Source organism: Phasianus colchicus, chromosome Z, assembly GCF_987193195.1.
Source record: "Phasianus colchicus chromosome Z, bPhaCol1.hap1.1, whole genome shotgun sequence".
Taxonomy (NCBI): domain Eukaryota; kingdom Metazoa; phylum Chordata; class Aves; order Galliformes; family Phasianidae; genus Phasianus; species Phasianus colchicus.
In genome coordinates, this window is record NC_143476.1 from 81,078,823 (window position 1) to 81,105,089 (window position 26,267).

The 26,267-nt window shown below is 34.4% G+C and overlaps 1 protein-coding gene across 9 annotated transcripts in view; it reads right to left on the reverse strand.

Annotated features, from left to right (window-relative positions):
• Positions 1 to 217: 217 nt before the first annotated feature.
• SPEF2 (sperm flagellar and cilia associated 2) overlaps positions 218 to 26,267 on the reverse strand; it is a 70,098-nt gene continuing 44,048 nt past the window's right edge. For 4 of the 9 annotated variants that reach the window (XM_090132294.1, XM_090132297.1, XM_090132293.1 and 1 more), the window contains exons 29-33: positions 24,326 to 25,518; positions 24,006 to 24,223; positions 23,712 to 23,920; positions 23,494 to 23,617; positions 18,560 to 23,393 (exon numbers count right to left, since the gene is read on the reverse strand). In XM_090132294.1, coding sequence (XP_089988420.1) covers positions 23,015 to 23,393; positions 23,494 to 23,617; positions 23,712 to 23,920; positions 24,006 to 24,223; positions 24,326 to 25,518 — 2,123 coding nt within the window. In that variant the 3' untranslated portion in view covers positions 18,560 to 23,014. Of the gene's footprint in view, positions 576 to 5,302; positions 5,426 to 5,559; positions 5,728 to 10,720; positions 10,892 to 11,698; positions 11,792 to 15,661; positions 15,845 to 17,474; positions 17,582 to 18,559; positions 23,394 to 23,493; positions 23,618 to 23,711; positions 23,921 to 24,005; positions 24,224 to 24,325; positions 25,519 to 26,267 lie in introns of those variants that run through there. The other 5 variants (XM_090132299.1, XM_031608434.2, XR_016462226.1 and 2 more) reach the window with 4 other exon arrangements.

The following is a 26,267-nucleotide window of genomic DNA, read 5'->3' on the forward strand; positions in this document are numbered from 1 at the left end:
GGAAATGCAAATAGAGTAGCCAGGCATACCCAGCCCGTGGCCCGGCCCAGCCCATGCTGTGGCTGTCCCTTGTGAATTGCCACATGTTTAAAAAAAAAAGAATAAAATTAATTAATAGATATGTTAACAAAATTTGAATAGATACACTAGCTCATTTACAAGAATATGATGTATTTTATTCTTCTACCATTTTTTAGTGAACAGAATCATTTCTGTATAAATTCAGAAACAGGCTTTATTTTATTTAGAACTTATACCAGGTTGTTTAATATGAACTAATAAATATTGATGTTTTCATTGTTGTTGTTTGTTCTTTCTTTTTTTTAATTGGAAGTAATAACTTTTGAAGTAATAACTAAATGTGTAAGTGCTTCAGGATTTGACTCTTGTGGGAATATATGAATAAATCTTTCCCTTGAGAGGGAGGAGTAGAGATCTAGCACTCATTTCTTGCATAAATTAAAAAAAAAAATTCTTTTATGAACCACAGGTTTTCATACATCACTGTCTTTACATGTGGTTTTCTCATCAGTTGACTGTGCTTGTTCAGCTCTTTGAAGGAAGAATTTAATATCCTAAGAAAAGGAAAACAAAAAGTTTAAAAAGGTCATTAATGTAACAGCCTGATCTGCTTTAAAAATTCAAATTACAATGCCTGTGAAACTGGAATTAGCATTGTAACCAGAGGCTAGAAGAGCCCAAGAAAAAGCTAACTTCAATGAAAACATATAAATTACACTTTTTCTAGTTAACATAAATTGTCCTCCCAAAGGCCACAAAAACCACCACTGCCCTTTAGCTTTAGCACTAGTTCAACATGTTTGTGAAAAAATAACCATACGGTGGCAACTGCAGATAGAACATTCTTCAAGGCAAATTCTAGAAGAGTACATGACACCTCCTTTATGTCACTGAGATGATGCCTTCATGTTATCTAACCTGTAAGGTTCTGTGGTTTTATGAAACTAAAGTATATTAAAATGGTTCTTAAAGTAAGCAGAGATACTAAGGATCTCTATCCTTGTCATTGAAGAGTGATATAAATACCTTTTGAACACTGATTTTTTTTTTTTTTTCAACTAACAAATATCATTCAGAACACACTGACATGAAATTTTCAATAAAGTTTCTTTTTGTATATTCAGATTTCAAACTGATCATAGAATCATAGAATCATTTGAGTTGGAAGGGCCTTACGAAGTCCACCTAGTCAACCCCCCTGCAATGAGCAGGGACAGCACAGCTCACTCAGGTGCTCAGATCTCAAAGAAATACAATAAAATAAGTAACTGCAACATTTGGAAAAACACACACCTACCTGCAGACATTATAGACTTACATTTCTGTGCAGTACTGCATTATTTATAATGTTTTGATTAGTCACTTTTAAATTATGTTGTATTAGCAAAACTTTTCTCACTTCATCAATGAACAAGCAATCTGTGATTTAAAAAGCTAACATGCCAAATGTTTACGACAAATATTAATGTGATTTAACTTTCTCGAATTTTCCATTATTGTCAGGAAGTACATTTTTCCATTAAAAGAATAACTCGTATTCGGGATTTCCATGAAATAAATTAGTTTAAATTCAAATACATATTCCAATATGTATTTTGTGCCTATTTTTAAAGATAGAGCTTTTTTTTCCCAAAGCATAAACTGCCTGTATTAAATCATGCCTCGTTTTATTTGCAATTTATGAGAAGCATTTCAGTGAATACCAAACAACTGAGATAAAACATTAATTTTGCCTGTCCTTTGTTTTAGAAGGCAGTGCTAGCATTTATCTTTGACTCTAAGAAATACTTGATTCTAAAGAGGCCACCTTCTGTACATTGAGTCAGAAAAAACTTTTCAATTCCGGTTGACAAAAGCAAATGTTAGCAAATGGAACCTTCAGCAAGTTCACTATCAGCCCTTATCGCTACCACACAAAGCAGACAAGGATCTCAGTAAACCATAGTGCTTCTAGCATGACAGAATGTGAATTTTATTATGCATCTTTTAAATACAAAACATAAGCCTATGTTCTTGTAAAAAATAAGCTTGAGAAAGCTATGGCTAATCATCATGGAGCAAATTATTTATCTAGTCATTTCCAATACTGCTGCTGTATTCATGTGTGTGGGAAGTGGAAATCTATGCTCTAGCAATGTCACAGAAATATACATTAAAAAACAGACTGACAGTAAGAATGATATGATCAAAAATTACAATCTCATGCAGAACAGAGATTGATAGAATAGCATTTAAGGATGTGTTAAACATAAAGTTTCCTCTGGACAGATCCAATTTATGTAACTAATAATCTTGCAAAGGAAACCAGAACTGAATAACCTCAAAACACTGGTGAAATAGTCCACCCATGGATTTAATATGTCTGCATTAGATGAAAGAAACAAAATTCTTCTGTTACATTAACAGATACATTTAGCAATTTTATGTCAGAAATGCAATATTTTTCATGCATATTTTGCATTTCCACTTCTATTTTTGATGGAATACATGATATAACATAGGTCTTTTATTTAGAGTAGGTATTTAAACACTGTTAAACTTTCCTCCTCATTGCATACTGCGACATCACATGAAAAAGGTTTCTCAAATTTCCTAAGTATTACAGCTACAACCTCCATGTAGACAATGATTCAGCAACACTTTTTCCCCTAAAGCCTTAAGTACTGAGTACTAATTTAATAACTCTGCTCATGAGCCTTACAGAATAGAATCTGCATCAATTCTGCCTGAGACAGAACATGTTTTTACTCTGGGAAATGATAAGCTGAGTTCTGAATGTTTGTTGAGTTCTCTAATATTAAATGGTGCTGTGAGTATAAGCAGGATTTTTTTTTCAATAATTGTCCAACTTTCAATTGAATGTTTGGCAGACATATTCACTATACATTATTAGAAATCCTAACCCAATGGAACTCCAATTGTAATGATTATCTAGGCAATGTTATCAAAATGATTAACTAAACCAACAATAACAGCAGCAGAAATAATATCATAACTAATATAGAAGTCTCTAAAGTCTAAAGCCTAAGACAGGGTCCTATTCTAAAATCAGATGTATAGACATACAGCATGATCTCCCAGCTTTCAAATTTAGGTTTATTAATTTATTTTTTAAAGGAATTAATGACAACTATACTATTCAGAAGTTGAAAGCAAGATAAAAAAAAAATGTAACGTGGCATTAAATGCATAGAAGTATTGATATTAATAAACAATTTTATTTTTTTTTAATATTTAAACTACCTTGTTTTCCACAGTAATTATAAGAATGTAGATTACTGAAAATAATTGATTAATGGAAGCATCAAGAATTGTAGGATATCTTGCAGACTACTCAATTTATTGCAATTCATCCTTGCTCATAGGAAGGCTGTCATTATGCAGGTTGTTGCCATCCTGCAGATACATGAATTGAAACAACAAATTCCCTTCAGAAGACAACTGTATATCTCACCTGCAGATTATAGACTTTTTCAGAGATCCCGTTAGTTAGAACTGAACAGGTCATCAGAAGGCCAAAGGAATCTGGTGTCCCAACACAAATTTTACAGATTCTAACCAAATATTTAATTTATGTTTTTCAGCAAAACATTTCCAGTGTTTATGACTGAAGTAATAGAAACATTTTGACTTTAGAAACCACACCCTATATTTATCTTGTAAAAGATCTTAAAATAACAGCACTGTGGTTGGATTTCAATTTTATAGGTATTTTTATAGTCTCAGGAGAATTTCTGAAAAGTAATCGATGCTAAGAATATTGTTTATTTATACTGGAATTGTGTTCAGAATGAAAAAGTTACCAACTGTATTTCTATGAATTGTCAGAGGAAAACTTCTCCTGAAGTACATGCGCTTTTGACCAGAATCCTATCCCATACAAAACAGTGGCCTCTGGCTCCCTATGTATATGTTTGCTGCTGCATATAGAGATTTGTTGTAAAGTTGAATAAGAACTTGTGGTCTTTAACTCTTCACCACTTAGTCAGAATTTGAAAGCAAGATGGAAAATGTTGATTTCATGCATCTAACAGCAGTCAGTATTTACCAGTGTAGTCAAGAAACACAATTTTGTCTTCTTAATCATGGAAACTATAAAACACTATATTTGATATAATCTCAGTATCAATCCTTACAAAAGGAAATTCTAAGCATAACAAATCAATGCTAAAGCTCTGCATTTTCTAATTGTTAAGTCAGGAGGTACAAGCATCAAATGAGTCTTCCAGATCAATAGAAAAATGTATTATTTAAATGATCCCAATATCTCATTAAAAAGCTGTGGAAACTGCTTTTGGCTTGAGCATACAGTCTGAAACCCTCAGTAACTGCTCAGATTCATGTATGATGATTCTCACATACAGTGACAATTTTTATAATTATTCTGCCTTGAATATATCCTACCAGCCACAAATAACTTAGGTTATTGATGTTAGCTAATACATTTTAAATATATACTAAAAGTCACTCTTTAAGCTATATAAAATAGTTCCTTCCCAAAAGGATACTAGGAATCTTGATTAACAATAAATTCTGTGCACTTGATATTCAGTTACTGATTTGTGTGAAAAGATTTTCAAAAAAAAGTTCCTCTGCTTGTAAATAGCAGTGTATATACATATAGCATCACTCATTTCACAGCACTATTAAGTTTTATTTTTGGTTATGTCATTTTTGTTTTTTATGGGAAGATTGCAGTATACTAAATTAGTTAAGTGTTTGTGTAAAGAATACTTGTTAAGATGGATCATGTATAGAACAAAGAGCTCATTCAAAAAATTCTGTGGCTTATGAGAAATTCAGTGTACTTGGAAAAAAGGGTTCAAATTAGGAAAAGTATATAGAATTAAATAAAAAGTGCCAGGAAAGATAGAAAGGAGAAGGGGAGTAATGATGTAGCATTCTGTCTTCCCATTCTTCTGTCTGATTTTTAGGTTGGGTGGGGCTCTGAGGAACCAGATGTAGTGGAAGGTATCCCTGTCCATGGCAGGGTGATGGGAACTAAACAGTCTTTAAGGTCCCTCCCAACTGAAATCATTCTGTGATTCTATGATTTTAAAATTCTATGACTCTATGATGATTCTATGATTCTTTCAGCATGCTCTTTGATGGACAAAATTTTCATGGACAATGAAACCATTGGTCTAATCTACAATCTGCAATGTTGTACATCTGGTGTACACTGCAAGCTGACAGTATCTAAATAAATTACATTTTTAGGATAATGCAAATTGCAAGTTGCCTACCTAGAAAGATCATGGTTCCTGAAAGCAATACTTACGTGAAGTTTGTACCCTTGGTACTTCTTAATCAAGTCTTGAATGAAAGGGTGTTTCAAAAGGAGTTCAACTGGAAGAGGTGTTAGATCTTCATTGCCCAATTCTTTGTATATTTTTATGAAATGCTTCAAGAGAAAACAGTATCTGTTAAATATATTAAGTGCTTAAAGAGCATCTAGGGGAAAGCAAAAAATTACAAGAGGCATTTTCTGTAGCATACAATGTAAGGTACAGAACATCTTTTGAATCACCAGCCTACCTTATCATAACTGCCTTCTATCTCCAGGCTACAAAATCTATGATTGTCTTCATCCCTACTTCCTCCATCAGGAAACACTTTGAGCAGAGTTGCCAGTGAAACTACTCCTTCACCTCTATAATTCAAGAGTTCATTTTCATCTTCTTCTGTATTAGTATATGGAAAAGTCTAAGAAAATAAGACAAGCATAACAAAAAGTGATAGTCTGTCAGCAAGATATGTTTCATTTAGACATTTATTAGGGATCAATAGGTTACATGCCCAAACTTTGGTTCTTGCAAAACAAAAATCATCACCATATATAAAATTATCCACTGAACTATAAGATGAAAGAATAGATACTGAAAGATTAGAAATATCTATAACAGTGACATCAGTAGAAATTGAAAAATCAGCTTTTTCCAAGAATCTTGACAACGTTCCTCTGAGAAATTTATTTTTTCCAGAACAACAAAACATAAAAATACTTCATAGTTACAACTTATAATAGTTACAGCACTCTACCGAGAACTCTATTTTTGTATTTATGTCAGAGTAAACTTGGTAATTCATAGAATTCACTGAATCATCTAGGTTAAAAAAGATTTTCAAAATCATTAAGTTCAACCTTCAGCTTAATTTTCAAGTTCCCACCACTAAATCATATAACTTAGATCCTATAAATATACATCTCTTAAATAGTTCCAGGGATAGGAATTCCTCCATTTCCTTGGGCAGCCTGTTCCAATGCTTGACCACCCTTTTTATGAAGAAGTTCTTCCTAAAATCAAACTAACCTTCCCTAGGTTAGTTGGGTGCAAATTGAGATGCAAATTAAGATAATTTATTCATGTCCTATCACTTGTCACCTGAGAAAAGAGGCTGCAGCCTCCTATCAGGTAGCTGTAGAGAGCAATGAGGTTTTCCTTCAGCCTCCTCTTATCCAACCCCTTTTCCCTCAGTCATTCCTTCTTTTTTGCTTGTTTTTTTTTTTACCAGCTTCATTGTTTTTCTCTGCACATGATCAAAGCAACTCAGTGTCCTTCCTGTAGTGAGGGGCCCAAAACTGAACACAGTATAAACAAACCATGAGATATCTTTGTGGTAATATTAGATGTGGCCAAACTGAAGAAAAAACAACAAACCACCACTCAAGACATTTCTGACCATAAAGACAAGAAAGGTCCTCACAAAGGTCACTGTCTAGATTAGTTCACTTTGTGTAGGATAACAACTAAGAATAATAGAAAATAGCATTTAATTCAACATAACTTTTTTATTATTATTATTAGAACAGACTGCTGAGATTCAGCCATATTTATGTTACATATTTTAACCTTTGATGCATTCTTTTTTTTCTTTTTTTTTTTTACAGTACAGAAGTAGCAGAGTTACTGAGACAGTTTTTTATACTTAGCAGTGGAGAGTATAAAAACATCAGCTCTTAAGTACAGCAGTCCTAGTAAACCATTTACATTTCATGAAATAGCTATACAAGTCCAATAGCAACCTTTTTCATACTTAAAAGCTAAGCATTTGAAGTCAATACAAGTAATGGAAATCTCTAGGATGTGTTTTGTCTGCTCTTCTCTCATTTTTATTATTAAATTTAAATTTCTTTAGGTAACTTCCTATCAAGAGCCACTAAAATCACAAAATAAGAAAAATAAGAGGGAAAAATTAAATTACTTTGTGTGTTAGTTTGTAAGCTGGTAATGAATTGGGTAGCTCTTTCTGTTCCACTGACAAATATTCCATTGATAATATTTACTGGATTTCCAGTAGAAGAGAGCTTGGAGATTTAGATAGCATATAAGCAAACACTGGTAGAAAATAGTTTAGGTTCATATCTTTAAGGTGAATATTATTTTGGATGTCTTCAGGTATTTGAGTCTTTCTATTTGATAGAGCCACGCTACATCAAAGATGACACAATATCAACTCGTAATTTACATTTTGCCCCCTTGTGGTTCTTGAAAGTCCTGCATGAAAAGCTGGCCCTAATGAAGCCAGTGGTATAAACTCTCATTTCCTTCAGAGAAATGGGGTTTTATTAATTCATGTTGTCTCTGCAGTATTCAGTAGGATTGTAAAAGGATTGTATATGTATGAAACAGGTGGTATTAAAAAAAAAAAGAAAGATTAAAAGTATGTATTACCCTAACTGCAACTCGTCAATTTACAAAAGTCAATTATAAAGTGAAAGAGAATCTACATACAACTGTTCATTTATTTCATAACGCTGGTTTACTAAGGGACTCTCCAAAGAGGAAGTAGGCAAAATATTGTCTATATAATACACTGGAAGACATATATTAAGACATAGCACAGATTCACAATGTTAACAAATTGAGTGAGTATCTCAGTAAGACTATCTTCTTGGATTGAATGGGTTATAAACTTTGTCCCTCAGATACATTTTGTTATTTCTAGCCTGGAGGGAAACACTTCCCTCCCAACTGTGACGTGGTCAAAGGATCCTCTGACATATAGGTGATGCGCAGTTGCTTATAAACTTAGAGAAGTCCCAACAAAACTGAACCAAAAAAAAACCACAAAGAAAAAAAACAAACATAAAGTAGAGAAGAGAACAAGTCATGTTGTTTTGTATCCAAGAGATACAAGTCATGAGATCTAGAATTTTCCACAGGAATATAGAATACTAAGTTCCTAGAATTACAGAATCATGGAATCATAGAATTACCAAGATTGGAAAAGACATCCAAGATCACACAGTCCAAGACTCCATCTACCACTAATAGTTCCCCACTAAACCATGTCTCTTACTATTACATCTAAATGTTTCTTGAATAACTCCAGGGACAATGACTCAACCACCTCCCTGGACAGCCCATTTCAGTACTTCACCACTCTCCTGGAGAAGAATTTTTTCCTAATATCTGAATCTGAACCTTCCCTGGTGCAATTTTGCTTTTCTAGTCCTAGCACTACTTACACAAGTGAAGAAGCCAACTTCCACCCCACCACAACCTCCCTCCTGTTAGTTGTAGAGATAATTAAGGTCTCCCCTAAGCCTCCTCTTCTACAGACCAAACAGTCCCAGTTTTCTCAGACACTCCTTGTAAGACTTGTGCTCCAGACCCCTCACCAGTTTCATTGTCTTTCGCTGGACGTGCTCCAGGGCCTCAATGTCTTTCTTCTAGTGAGGGGCCCAAAACTGAACACAGTACTTGAGGTGTGGCCTTACCAGAGCTGAGTACAGAGGGGCAACAGCTTCCCTATTGCTTTTGGCGACACTATTTCTGATACAAAACATGGTATCATTGGCCTTCTTGGCCACCTGGGCACAATGTTGGTTCATGCTTAGCTGAGCATTGACCAACACTCACAGATCCATATTTTCCACACTGTCTTCCAGAAAATTTGCACCAAGACTGCAGTGTTGACTAGGGTTGTTTTGGCCAAAGTGCAGGACCTGGCATTTGGCCTTGTTGAACTTCATCCCACTGACTTCAGCCCAGTGATCCAGCCTGTCCAGAGTCCTCTGTAGGGCCTTCTTACCCCAGGCAGATGGACGCTTCCTGCCAATTTGGTGTCACATACAAATGTATTGAGGATGGACTCAATCTCCTTGTCTGGATCATCAATAAAGATAACAAACAGGCTCCAGTACCAAACTCTGTGGAACACCTCTTGTGACCAGCCACCAGCTGGCTGTGATTCCCTTCACCACCACTCTCTGGGCATGGCCCTTCAGTCAGTTCTTTACCAAGCAGAGTGTACCTGTCCGTGTCATGGGCTGCCAGCTTCTCCAGGAGAATGCTGTGGGAGACAGTGTCAAAGGCTTTGCTGAAGACAAGATAGACTTTCCCTAATCTACCAGATGGGCCACTTGATCACAGAAAGAAATCAGGTTGGCCAAGCAGGACCTACCTTTCATGAACCCATGACATCTGGGCCTGATCTCCCATTGTCTTGAAAATGCCCTGTGATCTCCCTCAAACGATCTGCTTCATAATCTTTCATGGCACTGCAATCAGGCTGACAGGCCTGTAGTTCCCTAGATCCTCCTTACAACCCTTCTTGTAAATAGGAGTCATGCTGGCAAGCCTCCAATCCTCTGGGACTTCTCTGGTTTACCACAAACACTAATAGATGGTAGAAAGCAGCTTGGCAATCATCTCCCAGATCCCATGGATTTATTCAGGCAGACTAGAAGGTCTTTAACTGTTTCCATCTAAATTGGGGGGAGGTTTATTCTGCTCTCCATCTAAGACTTTCAGGTTAGGAGGTAGAGTACCACAAGGATAACTGGTCTGACTTTTAAAGATAAATACAATGTGAAAAAGACTTTCTCATATTTAGACTCACCCACTGACAGTTTTAAAATTTCTACTGCTTCCCTCTGGCTCTAGTCAATTGGAACTAATGAAGCATTTTACTATATAAAGGAGTGAGTTCTTTCCAAGGTGTATACAGATATGTATAGTAGGTTTCAAAAAGTGAATTTTACTTCAGTAAAGTGTAGGTGATGCATACAGTGCAGTAATGGCAGTTTTAAGTCCTAAAAAAAATGGGAAAATAATAACGTACTCCATAAACACTAAAAATGTTCAAAAGCTCAGCTTCACTTGATATGACAATACATTCATCATTGCTCTAAAAACAGTTCAGATGGTTTTTAAATTAATATTAATTATTAATAATATTAAATTCAGTATTACTAACTCCTCTGACTTACAGACAAACTGGAAAACTAAAAAATAATAACAAAATTGTATGTATTTTTAAGAAACATACAGTGGGAAAGAAAGTAAGAATGGTACTGAAACCAGTTTTGTATCTATCCCCTGATGATGATATCATAAGTCACATCATAGTCTTACTTCTTTGGCCTTATAGCTGGTTATAATTGCCAAAGATTAGATCAAATAATGTCCTCAGTTCATCTTCATAATCGGCAGTTACCAAGAACTATCTTCAACTCTAGTAATTATTTAAAAAGCAAAATTTAAGACTTCAGGAAAAATACTTTTGAGTATTATTATCCAAGTCAGTGGGAATATTTTCTGAGTTCCCATGAAGTCAGAGGGACTGTTTGAGAGAGTTGGAGATACACACAACACAAATATTTACAGAAATCTAGCTAATCTATGATTTGCAAGCACCGTTATTTATATATATATATATATATATATATTTATTTATTGTAATATTTTACCTCACATACAAGAGACGCTTCTTTTTTGTTAATGTATGTTCTAGTAGCTATGCTAAGTGCTCTGTAAACACCTTCAGTAGGATCAGAGTGGGAAGCAAAATAAAGTAACATCTCAGAATAGTTGAGCAGTGCAGGAACCTTTCCAGTATCAGCAAATAAACGGAAGAAAAACTACAAAAGGACAGAAATACATAAATTAATTTCTACAAATGACATTTAATCAAATACAAATCACAGGCTATACAGAAAAGGATGAAATAAAGTAAGGACTGATGAATAGAAATTCTTAAAAATTTCATTCTTAAAAATGAGTAAAGGCTATATTGAAATAAATCAGATATGCTCTTTCTTAAGTGACGACTTTCAGAGAACAAGAAGAAACAAAAAATGTGGTATTATGACAAATTAGCTCAAAAACTGCTTCTTATTTTCAAATTATACCTAAATTTCTACAGGGATGTTCATGAGCTTAGACACAGGTATCATTTTTCTCTTATTCTTTACAAAGCTGGTCACCGTGTAGTAAAATTAATGCAGTTCAACAGAAAACAGGAATTCTGAGCTGACTATGGTTTAAAATACTGAAAGACAATACATGGATTCCTATCTCTGCCTTCTCTATTTCTTATTTTTTTTGTGTGTGTGTGGAAATCAGATCCTGAAGCATCACCACCTGACCTCAAAAGCCACTCAAGCATTGCAGCAATTATGGAAGAAGAAACCCAAGAAAGAATTATAGAATCATAGAATAGCTTGTGTTGAAACATACTTCAAGGATCATCAAGTTCCAGTCCCCTGCCACAGGCAGGGCTGCCAGCTGCTACATCAAGTACTAGAACAGATTGCCCATGGCCCCAACTAACAAGGCCTTAAACAACTCTGGGAATGGGGCACCCCTCTGCAACCTCTCTGGGCAACTTCAGAATGGAGCTGGAAAAGTGAGTGGTCTCTTCTAAGTGGCTATGTTTTTAAACTTACTTTTAAGAGATTTCCTAACCTATCAAAAGCCAAATGTTCTGTGCAATCTTTTGTTTTGCTTAGATCTTCACTTCCATTAAACCATAAGCCAACCTAAAAAAAAAAAGAAAAAAAAAGTCCTTTATTTTCACGTATTAAAATTAAGCAGTCTTCATGCTCCAAAAATAATTAAAAATATTTTAAAAATACAAGGGCTACTCTGAAAGTAATGCCTCCTATGTTCTTATATTGGCCCAAAATTTAAGAGACAGACATTCAGTTACACTTTTTTGTGGTATAACAGATGACAGCAGAGGGGCAGTCTGACAGAATGGTGCCTGACATGGATATAGCGAAGGTGTGTCAATGAATTCCTCCATGCAGATAAAAGTCATTGACTTTTATCAACACTTGCTGAATGTTTATGGAGAATCATAGAATCATAGAATCACAAGGTTGGAAACGACCTGTAAGATCATCTAGTCCAACCATCCTCCCATTACCACTGCTACCACAAGCACTAAACCAGATCTCATAGCTCCTCATCCAGATGCCTCTTGAACACTGCCAGGGACGGCAACTCCACCACCTTCCTGGGCAGCCATTCCAGTGCCTGACCACTCTCTGAGAGAAAAGTTTTTCCTTATATCTAACCTAAACCTCCTCTGGAACAACTAGCAGCCATTTCCCCAGGTCCTGTTCATTGCCTGGGAGAAGAGGCCAAACCCCTCTTCACCACAACCTCCCTTGTAGTTGTAAAAGTGCAATAAGGTCTCCCTTATTGAGATAAAAGAGTGAATGTGAGCACAGTGAGGGCTAAGTGGTTCTTCTCAGCAGTGGCAGCAGCAACATGTTCTGGTCAGCCATGCAGATTTTTACAAGTGTAACATGTCAAGCTCTTATTCATTGCTGGTGAGAATGCATATCTACTGGTGGCAACTATGTTGAAAAACACTGTTTAGTAGATGAGAATTTACTCTATCAAATAGTGTTATTGTGCTCCTTTATCTGAAGCAGTTTCCATGGAAATAAATGATGTTATTTTCAGTGTCACCTACGTAGATTACCGAGAGCTCAACTGTTGAATTTAATCAAGCTGACTTTGTTACTAATTCACCATGACACTGAACAAATAAAGTAGCTCCTTCAAGCTAAGATAGATAATTTCAGAACTATGAAAAGTGGAGTGGCATAGAAGTGGCACTATGTTCATGAAAATTGTGTAAATGAATGAGGTAGTTGTAAAGAAACTTCTGCCAGATCCTACCTTCTAAGATAGGATGGCCAAAACCAGACTATCTACAGAAAAACTCCCTTGCTCATAATTGGGTCTTGTTAAACCAAGCTAGAAATGGTGCAAAGAATGTCACAGTAAGGACTATTGAGTTCCACCACCTTGCGGTGCTCTCTAGTACTATCTAATTTACTAGCAGAAATGCAGACAGTGGGGCACCTCAAATTCCTCATGGAAGGCTCTTCCTGTTATCTTCACCAAATGTTGCTTGTCATTGTTCCTTGTTAGGATGGTAATATAAAATCAGTAAATCAAAGTTTCACAAGATTTTGCATGCATGTAAGTCTCAGTATTAAAGCAGAGAATAAAGCTCGTCTTCACTTTTATTTATAGATATAATTCTAAAAAGTCTTTGTACATTCCCTGTTTTGTTTAAGGGGCAAATAGATTTGCAAATAGTTGTAACCTTATGAATCACAGGTACTAAAAAAAAGGTGCAACAACCTTTCAGTGTAGACACTGTTAAAAGATTGTGATGAAGCTAGTATTTTACTAGCTACATACTTTTCCATATTTCAGACAAATTATTACAATCTTGTTTGTACAGAATATTGCATTGTTATTTTTGTGTGCTTCCTTTGCTAAGCATGGCAATGAAATTGGAAAAAATCAAAAGATTCTAAGATTTTTTTCTGCTTTTTTCTTTATGCAAGTTATCAGGGAAAACTGACAAATTAACAACAAGAAAGTAAAATTTTCGTTGTTTCTGAGATCCTTTTCTAGAAATAAATCAGATGGTAGATGATGTGCCTATGGGGTGGTTAAACAACTATTTAATCTTACTCAGCTATTGCTCTTATTTTTATAGTCTGAGTCATTAATTCTCTAGTTCACCATGTTCTACAGAACGAGTCATTTTTTTTTCAAGCATAAAATTAGAAGAAAATGACCTAATGAAATTTGACACAAATTGCCTTAAATTGATATTAAAAATGCAATAAGAACAATTCATATCTTCTTAATAAATTAGAGGGCTAAACTTTACTTAAATCCAAAAAAATCCTGTTCCTGTCCTTTTAATGGCTATAAGTGCAATAATTCCAAATACACAGCAGATACACAGAATTTTCATGATATTTTAAATGAAGACAGTCAGGCTCTATTCTCAAACAAAAAGACATCAATAAGTTTTATTTGCAATACGACCCTATTGTTGAATAAAATCTTCAGAGCAGTGCAGACTCTTAATTACTATTGAACTGAATTACTTGGAATAGCTTCTGGATATTCCCAAAATGCTCTCTTGAGCATTTTAAGTTATGTGCATACCAAAATAGGTCTCTTCTGAAAAAGTAGCTTCAGCTGAAAGTTACTATGTGTTTCTGAATCTTCTAGTCTTATTTAGTCCTTTAGTAACTGCACAAGACTACAGATTCAGTCACCATTCTTAGGGAAAAACTAACAAGAACAGTTCTATAAACAAATTAAATGCACACAGTTTTTTATTTACCTTGAGCTGACTTTGAGGCAGTTCTCATCCAGAAGTGTGCAGACATATTGCTCAGCTGAATTTGTTTTTAATTAGGATTCTGTCTTAAAAAAATTTCATTTGCAGCCTTGCATACCTTAAACATGCTTATTTTTAAACTCTCAAATTTAAAAAGAAAAGTAGACAAATAGTGCAACATATATACAACTGCACGTTTTGTGGATTTTATGGCTTTGCAGAATTTGAAATTTTGTTTTGTTTTGTTTTTTGCGAGCCTGGGGTGAGATGGGGGTCTGTTGGAAATTTTAATTTAATCAAAGAAGTTCTGAAACAGCATTCTGAATTAATATAGCTTTATTTAATTTTGGAAGAAAACTAATCCTACACAGTTTGAAAACCAACTTCAAAAAAGATTCTCTGAAATTTATCTAAAACATTTTGAAAATAACTTCAGTATCACTACACAAATACGAACTGACAGAACTGGAGAATTTTTGGGCATACATGCATACATGTGTATATGAAGAATTACACATAAATTGGCTAATGCAAATTATAAGAATCATCCTAAGTAATATTAAAAATCCAAAGTGAAAATTTGATGAGTGAAAGTAGATCAGCATTGTTAAAAGAAAAAAAAAAAAGTGTTTGTAATACACTTTCATGAAACTTGCTTCCTGAAAAACTGGTCAGCTACCAGATTTAAATAGAAGTGTTTTTTAAAGGAAATAAGAGGTCAAAGAATTTTTTAATTTCCTATGTGTTCAAGGTATGAAAAACCATCTTCCCTTGCAAAAATTAATTACTCTAAAATTTCTCAAAATATTCTCAAAGTAGAGTTAGTGAGACCAAATTAAAATTCTTGTTTCTGTTTGGGGCAATTTTTTGTATCCCTTGGGTCTTGAATAGTGTCAGTTAAATGTACAGACAGTTCATAGTAGTTAAAATGCTGATCAAATAATTTCTTTAAAACAGGAATTATTTTCACTTAGTTTAATTGGCTCAAATAGGAAATGGAAGTAAAAAGAAAGATTAATTACTCTGATTAGTGTAACTACCATCTATGGATAAAACAGATGTCAAGCCTTCAATTTTCTGCAGATTATTTTCACTAGAAATCACCCTCAAATAACAAACTATATAAAATGCAGGCTGAATGTTTGAGTGTTAATAAACCTCACAATACATTATTCCATTCAAAGAGATTAACAATAGAATGTTACTGAAGAAAAGAGAATATTACTGAGAAAAGAATTATCACCTGCATGTAGTATTCCAGTGTAACAAAGCCTGATCCAGCTACATCAACTGACATGAAGTTATGGAGGGTTTTGAGAAGTTGTGTCACAGATGGCACTGGCCAAGGCTGTGCTGCTGATAACATGAATCTGCGCCAGTCAATCAGTTCTGTGTTCGTACTGAATGCAGTTGTCAGCTTATGTAACTATAAAAAGAAAATAATACATATTTTCAAGTATGTATGCATAAACAATATGAATATGTAAGGTTCTGCAGCAAGATTTCAAAGATCTGTAAAGAATTGGGAGGTATTTCTACTCCACCCTTGTCTACATAGTGTAGCTACACTGATACATTTATGAAAATTACAGCTTATAGGTACTATATAGTATCTCCAATGTAAGCACAGCCATAATTCTACTTAGTAAATAAGAGCCTTTGTATAGTAAAAACACTGATGTTCCCCCACTGCCTTCACGTACTTGTGCACCATATCCTCATAAGAGAAGCATTTGACGATCACCCCAAACCCTTGGATTACTGCTTCCCTCAAACATAAACACATAAGGCAACAACCTCTCACCTCTTCCTCCTCTACAGTGAGGTGTGGAAGTAACAAATCTGGCACAGTTCATTTATGCACTGTTGGTGTAGTATGAATTTACTGTGCTCCTCCATGCAATTTTCTGCTCCATCTAAACTTTCTTTATCAAATCACCGATTTGCCCCATACTGGAGTTCCAAAAGAAGGAAATATATTTACATGGATCAGGGCCTTTTACAGACTGAGTGAATTTTATTTTGTAGATGCCATCTGCCAAATATTGGCAAGTATAGCACTGCTTTCTGTAATCTGAAACCTAATTTGAAATTCTACTGTCACCCACTGAAATGATGAAATGGTGAATTCAGTTGCGAACAGCTTGTGCGGAATAAACATACACAGTAATCTATGCTTCATTTGTTTCCTTTGGCATAGAAATTATGGCTTTCACTATAAATGTAGAAGTCTCCTTTTAAAGCCATGCTATTAAGGAAACTCTTTCAAGGGAAACAAAAAACAAAAATAGCACTTATAAGCATGAAGAGTTATTAAGGAATAAAGAGTACTGAGATACATGCACATGTGCTCTATTAACAAATTGAATGTTTGACTCATATTTTCCCCCTGTAACTAATTTCTTGTTTTAAGATCAGATTTTTCACATACTGAGGATGGCTGTGACTAGTTTTCACAAAATTCAATCACTCAGCAATTTTTAAATGGTTTACTCATGCAATTCATCTGTTTGAAGAATAGTCCAATAAAGCTGTTTTCCCCCCCTAAAGTCCATTTAAGACCTTAATGTGAATTGTGACTTCATCTCAGAAATAATTATCAAAATACACTAAAACTAGCATATCATAGTTTTTCATCCTACATGCTTACCAACAACATCTCAAAGTAAAATTAACCAATGAATTCTGTGATGAAAGGTTAGGGAAGGTTAGATTACAATTTTTCATATTTCTAAATCTGAAAATCTTGGGTAAGTGAATTTAAGGTCATGTAGCTCCAAAGTTTATTCTCTTTTCTTGGAATAAAGAACATAAACCATCTTACTTTAACATCTCTAAGTGAATTTTCCACTGTCTCTGAGGAAGTGATGTGATTTGAAAATTGTAAATAAATACAGTTCTGATGCATTTTGTTACCGGCACAGCATCTTTTAGAATCTTTCTCTAAAGAAACATAAGATTTTTACAGAAAAATTGATAATTGACTTTGTCAGAAGGGTAATACTGCATTTTCTACACCAATACTTCTGTTGAAATGAAAGTAGGTGTTAACTTACATCTGTAAGCGTTAGGTTCATCCATGCATCAGGAAGGTAATTTGCTCCAAGATTTGAATTAATCAGATCTATAAAAATGTCAATAAATACTTCCTTTTGTATGAAACCTAATAAAATAAAAGTTAATATAAAAATCATTTTTTGCTATTTTAACTAGTCTCATTTTGCTAAAGGGAATCAATTTTTTCATTTTAATGGTCATGGAGAAACCTATTTGTTCTGCCATTCTGTAATATTCATAATGTTTGAAACCAAACGTAATGTTGTCTCATTCAAAATAAATCATTGGTGAGGCACTGCGCTAGTTGCCCAGAGAGGTTGTGTATACCCTGTCCCAGCAGGCACTCAAGGTTGGGCTGGATGGAATCCTGGGCAGTCTGATCTGGTGGGTGGGAACCAGCCCACAATAGGGTCCACTCCAACCTAAGCCATTTTATGTGGGGTCTGCGTAATAGCAAAATGACAAATATTCCACAAACTGCAGCTTGATACTTGTCTTGATCTCCTTTGTGGTCTCTAATCCATCCTCCCAGTCTACACTGTCAGTTAAAAATGTGTGAATACAAATGCCAATTACATACATATTTTCTGCATTCAATATCTACCAACATTTTCTTTCACTGTGCTCTAGTTTAATTAATTGTATATCTACCTCGACTCTTGAAAGTAATCATAGGATAGAGAATAAGATGGTAAACACAGAACATTGTTAAAATTTGAAGTGAAAATTAATTGCTTAAAGAGTTTCAAAGAATGTGCTTGTGGAGGTAGATAAATAACTCTGCATTTTATTTTGAAGAAATCACAAGATAAACTCTTATGTATTGATAATAAAACCAATTTGTCTTGTAAAATAAGATTGGCTTACAAGCAAACAGAATCTTTTAAATTCATGTGCATTATTAAAACATAAAACTATGCATGCCAAAATACAACAGATACAGTAGACCAACATGAGTCTGTCCATTCAGAAATGGACTTTCCTTGCTCAGAGATTCACTGTAAAATCTCTGCAGTAAAGACTAAAAAAAAAAAAAAAAAAAAGTAAAAAAGTTTCAAATGATCTAAATTTTGAGAGTCGCTTCCACAATGTCAATACATTAAGTTTTCAGACTACGATTAAAAGCAAACACAACCAGTGAAAAACAAGAATGAAAAAAGCTGCTTGTTTGTTGGTTGCTTTTTTTCTTACTGCAGCTAAATTTTGTCCTTCTGAAAAGGAGCTGTTGTGCACATTCTGTGGCTTAGACATAGAATTCATCTTTGAAGTGGAAGAGTGAAGTGAAAATTAAGTTTATGAAGACACGTATAAGTGTTAGGAACATGAAGAATGTGTTTGAACATTCATTTGATAGTCTGAGTATTCAAAGTCCTGTGGAAAATTTGAATTAGTAGAAACACAATCTCTTTTGTTTGCTTTCAATATGAAAATCAGGAGTAAAGCTCTCAGTACATTTTAATATTGAAGAAAACCTTGGAGAGGAAACAATGCAGGTTTGGGAACCTTGAATTCTGTTGAAACAGGAAGAAGGAAGGGAAAAACATCTGGACTCTAAGCCTTATGCTCTCACATAAATTTCAGCATGAAAACAAAAGCTGAGAAAAATACTGGCAAAATGATAGTAGTAATCTGACAATCATCCACCTTCTGAAAGTTTTTGAGTTACCTGTTTTGAGAAAGAAGACCTTTTTAAAATCATGTGACTTAGGTCATTTACTGAAAAACAGTTGTTGATTTACGTACTTAAGGTGACCAGTAACTTGTTGTAAAAGACCAACAGAAAGCACTTTCTGACTTTCTGGGGTCTGCTTGGTATGGTTTAAACACTTCTAGTGCAAGGCCATCACTATGACAATCAGTCAAAGGCTGGTATCAGGAAGTATGATATCCTGTCCTCTCACAGGTTAGTCCTGTTTCGCTGATAAACCGGCCTACCCTTCTTGCAAGAACATTTTGGTTACAAACCTTATTTTTGACAAACTTGTTAGTGTGAGCTCGCTTGTTTATGACTTGGCAAAGTGCATTTGCAAGCCTAGCAGGCATAAAAGGATTCCTGAGGGGGGGCCCAGTACTTCTTTAACATCTTGATGGCCACTGCTGTTTTGAGACTACAACCTTTGGATGAGTGCACTCACCTCCCCGAGCAGTTGGTTCTACTCTAGGTAACTATACATTTTCAGAATTATATCCAAGAAACATTTGAGGGACAAGAAAATCAACAAATCTGAATCAAGAGACAGTGTCTAAAGTGGGAGAACTGGAGATTAAACTGGAGATTAAAACTTTAATCACTGTTTATATTGTATTGTAGAACGCATTAGGACATAGTTTAAAGGTAACTTTAACCTTAGTTGATGTAAGCTTGTTGGCAAATCAGTGAGATACTTAAGCCCTCTTAGGGGATCTGTAGCATTTGCTCAATTTTCTTTTTCTGTGGTAAATATGAGTTACTTTCTATCTGCTACATACAGAATTGCTGATGTGTTGTATGATAGTTTCTTAAATTACCTCCTTATGAAGTCTCCTGATGTGGGAAAATTCCACAGTGTCATTAAATTGGTATAATAAATCAAAAAATTTCAAATAACTGTCTTCAATTCAGACTTCAATATTAAGTCTAGATTTAATGTGTTTATTTCTATATTATACAGGACAGAACTTTTAAAAATATTAGATCATATTACAAGACAAAAGACAATTAGTCAGTTTTCTTCATAGGTTGCTAATGCCGCAGAGCTGCTCTACAGTCATGGGGAGATGTGAGTGGGTAGCTGCACAGATGGTGATGAGAAAGAAGACTGTCATCCCCCAATGGGGCTCTGCAAGTGGTAGGAGGAAATAATGTCCTCAGGGTAGAATGAGAAAGCAAATCCAGAATCTTCTTTGTCCATTTAACAATAATGGTTTCAAAACATGTATGCTCTTTACAATATCTTTGCATTAATTCCAAAAGGAAAGAATAACACATCTTTGTTGAATGACGTGACTAAATAGAAAACAAATTTATTCAATATGATGATATTCTTAACAAGAAAGGATAGAAAACATAATGGAAGAGGAATTAGTATTCAATAAGTTTTAGAAAAACTGAAGAGATTTGAGAAGATCAGTAATTAAATACAAATGGAAGCAAATCAAAGTGCACTGAGGAAACAGACTGCAAAAATTACTACATTTATTATATTGCAGATAAAATCAATCTTGAAAGGACATCAAGTACTTTGGAGTACAGAATTAGAATTCAAAATGAACTTTACACATTGGAGGTAAAGCCTGGGATGAAAAGAACACTATCCAATTAGAATAAATGTTAAGTGCTACACTGCACTGAAATAATGCACTGCATAAATGTCACAGAGGGAGTCATACTACCAAAGTAACAGTTCTGTAGAAAGGCTTTAGGGATTTTAGTTGATTACAATATAACCAAAAAGTATATGGGAAGAAATCTGAAATAATCTTTGCAGTCTTAAGGTTTCTGTTAACAGACAACCTTGGAATCTGAAAGTCTTGAAGGATGTATGGAAACTAAGCAAGAATCATCACAGAGTTAGAAAAATGACCTGAGAGACAATATTAAACGACTTCTGCTATTTTCATGTAGAAATAGAAGGCCATGAGAAAATAACAGTAGTTATTCAATTAAAACAAAGCATTACAAAGAACACAGTAATAAACTCTTCTCCATAGATAAAATTGGGAAGGATGATAGCAGATCATTTTTATCTTCAGCAAAAATATTTCAGATAGTTATAAAAAGCAAGATTGGACTATTTCAACAAACCTATGAAGAAAGGCAAATATTGAATACAGGTTGTCTGTCTTGGTCCTATTTCACTGCAAGTCTTTCAATATCTCTTTACAACTACTTTTTGTGATACTAAGATTTCATTGGCAAGGGCAGTTTACCTATTATATTCAATCCTAACAGCAAGAATTGTGATGCTGAACTCAAGCATCGCAGAACTGTCTTCAGAATTATAGATTCAAAATTTACTTTTATTTGTTACTTCAGATTTCATCTTCTCCTCTTGGACTTTCTAAGTAATATTTCCAAACATTTTCCATTCTCATCATACCTAGAACTTTTCCATTTGAAATTTCAAAGGAAAAAATCTGGCATTATAAAACTTAAAGAGAAAATCCTTAGAAACAGCTATGCAATGCATCTAATAAGGCACTCCCTATAATATATATCCTATTGCTTATTAGATAAAATATATAGGAACATTTTTGTTATCAGAAATCACAAATGCACATATTTCAATGATCTTTTATAATCTACCATAAAATACACAGTACTGATCTTTTGTTCAGTAACTGAAAGTTAATTCTACTCTTGTGGATTAAGATATTTTAATGAGGCATGCATTCAAACACATTCTGTTTCTGACATACACAACTACTTAGACCTAGAAGCAGCATGAATACATATGCAAAAATAGAAAAGTTATATATAAGTAGCATATCTTCTGCAATTACTAGACTTCTAATATCAAAAGCAGAGTGTTAATCTCAGCTGAGAAAAGGATTGACTTAAAGGTCAATGACTTCAAATTTGTTTACCCCAAATTATTTTTAGTTCATCTTCATCAGTTTTGGCATAAGTAAGAAAAGCCTTTAACAATTTCTTACTATTTTTCTTTAAACATATTCTGCTGAGATGCTTTTCAATGACTGGAACTCAGCCGAAAGTTTCATTCAGAACATGAAGATAGTAGCAAATTATGACACCAGAAAATTCTCTGAACAGCAATCATTCCCAACTCCAGTGTTAGAGAGATACAGCATTCTTACTGCAGTCCTCATTGAAATGTTTTTACATGAAAATTAAATGGTTTAAGCTATGAAGTATACTAGTCATATCCTGGTTGCAAGAACATGTGTTATGGGAAGTCTGATTTATGCAATTAATTATCAGCAATGAACTACAGAACTACGTAAGTCTTTACATTATAGTACCTCATACTATGTAGGAAGGTATTCTGAAGGACAAGTCTGACAAGAAACTTGAAATGTCATGTTAAACTCTATTCCTAAGAGATTTAGAAGTAGTAATACATACACATATGGAGAGAAGTCATTACTCTTAACTCAGAGGCTAAGGATGCCAAGCAATCATTTGACAGCAATCATGCACTGATTTCCCACAAATTTATCAAAAGAAACTCATGGTTTTCAGAATGAATAAAGCTTCCTAAACTATTAAAGATAAGGGTTAAATTAAGTGGATATAATATATCAGTGGCATGGTTAAATGCAACAAAGAATCAGGTAGTTATGACTCATCCCTCTGCTCCAGTGTAGACTCGGTCACAAGGTACTGAATATTTTTCATTCATTACCTTCAAATTTGTAAGAAATCTAGAAAAGGACAAGTATAAAAAGCTGCCAGTGATTCAACAGCATTGAAAGAAAAATTATTTTTAAAAACTGTAGTTCCTTATGGAAAAGATAGAAATTTTACAGTCAATGATCTTGCAAGATATATTGGTAAATTATTCATAAATGTTACAACAATGATTTTGAAGGAAAACATCTAATCACTTTCACTCTGAGTCTCCAAATCAAACTCAGAGGAGCAAGCTGATCTTTCATTTATCATCGTATCATTTGCCTGTAGCATACTATTTTTCTGCCAAATAATATTCCACAAATAAATAGCTTCTTGGGGGTCAAATTTTCTGATATCCGGAGAATTCATCTGGATTGCCATAAGATCTGTCATCACACTTTCAGACATCAGTTTAGAGTGCAGATGCACCATGATGAATTTCATTTGACTGAAGCCTTGCTCTGTTTCAGTTGAGCTTGCTGGCAGAGTTAGGATTAGATCTACCAATGCAAGGATATTGGGATACTTCTTTGAATAATGTGCATTCACTGAATCCCATGTCAAGGTCTGGATGTTCTGAAATCTATAAAACAAAGTAAAATTATAGAATTATGCCTACTGCTGGATGTATTTCCACAATCCTTTTTAAGTAAGTCAAAAAACAGGCACAGGACCCTTATGACCTGTTATATAGCTCTAATTTCAGCATGCTCCATTCAGTTCCAACTTCAGTGATCTTCACACTAGCAGCTTCTAGTATGGCTTCATAATGTTTACTCAAGACAGATACTTCCTTTTCACCAAATTCTATAACAGAAAGAAAACAATATATCAGTTAAAAAAAAAAAAAAAAAAAGTCAAATGAGCACTTCTTCAGCAAGCCATTATCACAGTTTTATACCTTGTTTCATTTTATCAGGCCACAGTTTAAAACTTCCAATAAGAGTTGCTTTCAAGACATCCTGATTAGCATCACTGAAACAATCACTTAACCTCTTCACCAAATCACTTAGTACTTTGGTTCGTACTGCTGAAATATTTCCATTTCCAACAAGCTGGTGACCATGAAAATATTGAATGGTCTCTGTCAAGCGTTCCTTTGGTCCAGCTCTGAAAGATACAAAGTACAAAACAATATATAGTACTCTTTTGCTGTATTTAAGAGATTGTAATTCCATTGTTAGAAATGTCAGACCTTGTTTGATACATTTGGAGTGTTTTCACAGTTGACTGCAAGGTTGCAAATATGTCTGCAATGGAGGAATTGTGATCCAGAGTAACACGCAACAGAATGTTGAGGACATTGATGACATCCAATAAGAAATGGGAAAACTTGACTACCTCCATTTTCAGAAGGAGATACAATAGGCCTTTGACTTTCTGCCTATTTGAGGTCCTTGAATCTCCTTCAATCTGGAAATCAAAACAGTAATAGAATGTATCAGGTAGATGGGCCAAGGTTAACCACAACAATTAATTTTTCTGAAAGAGACGTCCAGTTTTTAAATTAGTTACCTTATTCAGATGTAGAACAAATGCAGGATAACCTTTTAGGAGAATCTGTAGAGCTGTCTGTAAGCGAGGAAGCCACTGGGAGCCTCCAATGCGAGATGGAATAGCTGGATGTAACTTGATGGCTTCATATATAGCTTTGAGATTATTCTTATGTAGAGTAGAGTTATGATAAAAGTAGTACATATTTCTCAAGCCACTGGTTAAGATACTGTATAGCTGAATGTTTTCCAGTGCTCCCTTGTAAGCCAGCTTTAGGCGGTGAGCAAAACAATGCACAGACTGTACACAAGGTTGAATTTCCCTCACAAGATTAGCTACTCCGTCATTTACACCAGTTATTACACCTGTCCCATCACTTCCAAATCCAACTAATTTTCTTGACCAGTCTTGACTTGACAAGCTAAGCTGAAGATTTATTTGTAATGTTTCCTCAATTGCACTTTTTATAGTTGAAGCATCATTTTTTTGAACAGTTTGAACCCCAACAATCTGGCAGTGAACTTTTCCTTCATTTGCAAAGCGCACATAGACAACTGCAGCTGATTTGAATATACTACCTGTGCATTCATCACTACTAAGAGAAAAGAATTTACAATTCTCCAGATTCTTTTTTAGAGATTTTCTTTCTACTTCAGCCATAAAATGTATAAACATTCTTGCTGACTTATCATTTCTGAATACAGAACCAATGTCTGTTCCTTTCGCATCATCTAGTTTACAAATCCAGTCCGGGTCTGTAAAGGGCCAACCAGATTTAGCAATTGCATGGCATGTTCTAAAAGTACTTTCTACTCTCCCTATTGTTATGGAGTCCATACTCTTCAACATCTGCTCAGCAGAAACTGTATTTGGTGAAGCAGTACTGGCAGCTTCCATGCAGGTAGCCCAAGCATGAGCTTCACTGCTCTGGTGTATATTTATAAATTCCAGTTTGAAGTCATCAGTGCCAGAACAAAAATTATGAATGCTTTCCCCCAAGTCCACATTATGCTTGCGACACAGTGCACAGAACATTATTCCCCTTTCATTATCATATTTTAACCAGGAGTATTTTGTCAGCCATATTTTTGGAAACTGGCGATTCTTCTTTATTCTTGGATGTTCCAAATCTTTCTTTTCTTTCCCTCTGTCATCAACTTCTCTCTTGCTAGAAGAATTACTCCTGCCTTTAAATTGCTTCAGTGCTCTTATGGCTATAATTGAGAAAAAACAACTAGATATAAAATGTTTTTTATTTAATAAATGATCAATTTTACTTTTTATTTTCATTCCATACTTATTTTTTTAATTTGGGAATAGACTGTGACTTCCAAGGTTATAAAACGAAACAAGTGAAAACAAGATCTTCAACATCACTTGGACAGCTCCCAAGACCTTTCTAAGAAATGGTCAGTTTTGATTACAGATTTTTTTAAATTTTATTATTATTATTATTATTATTATTCACTACAAGAGATGTCTCAGAATTTGCAACCAGTAAAATGCAGCAGCATCAAAATCATTACTGAAATAGAGAAAAACTGTCAGGGAATAGAATTGAGAATTATCTTTTATGAAAAACATCTTCAGAAAATAATACTGAGTTAACAAGCCTGTTGCTATACCCATTATGACTGATACTAACTTACTTGGAGCAATTGCAAAAATACATAATCAAACATCTGTCACAGAATGACTAAGATGCATATTTAAGTGATCCGACATTCTTAAAATATATTTACCAACAGAATAATTTTACTACTGAGAAAGAGGAACTGCATAAGTTTCATGTTTTGTTCTGAAAATTGAGACACACTCAAAGCACTGAGGTTGTTGACAACATTGTTTTTCCAAATTGTTATTAAGATGGTCATTCTCATATTCTGTAGTAGCATATGCCATAAGCTGACAGTTTTGAAAATTTTCTGTCTGGAGCTCATGAATCTTCTACTTTTGGCAAGTA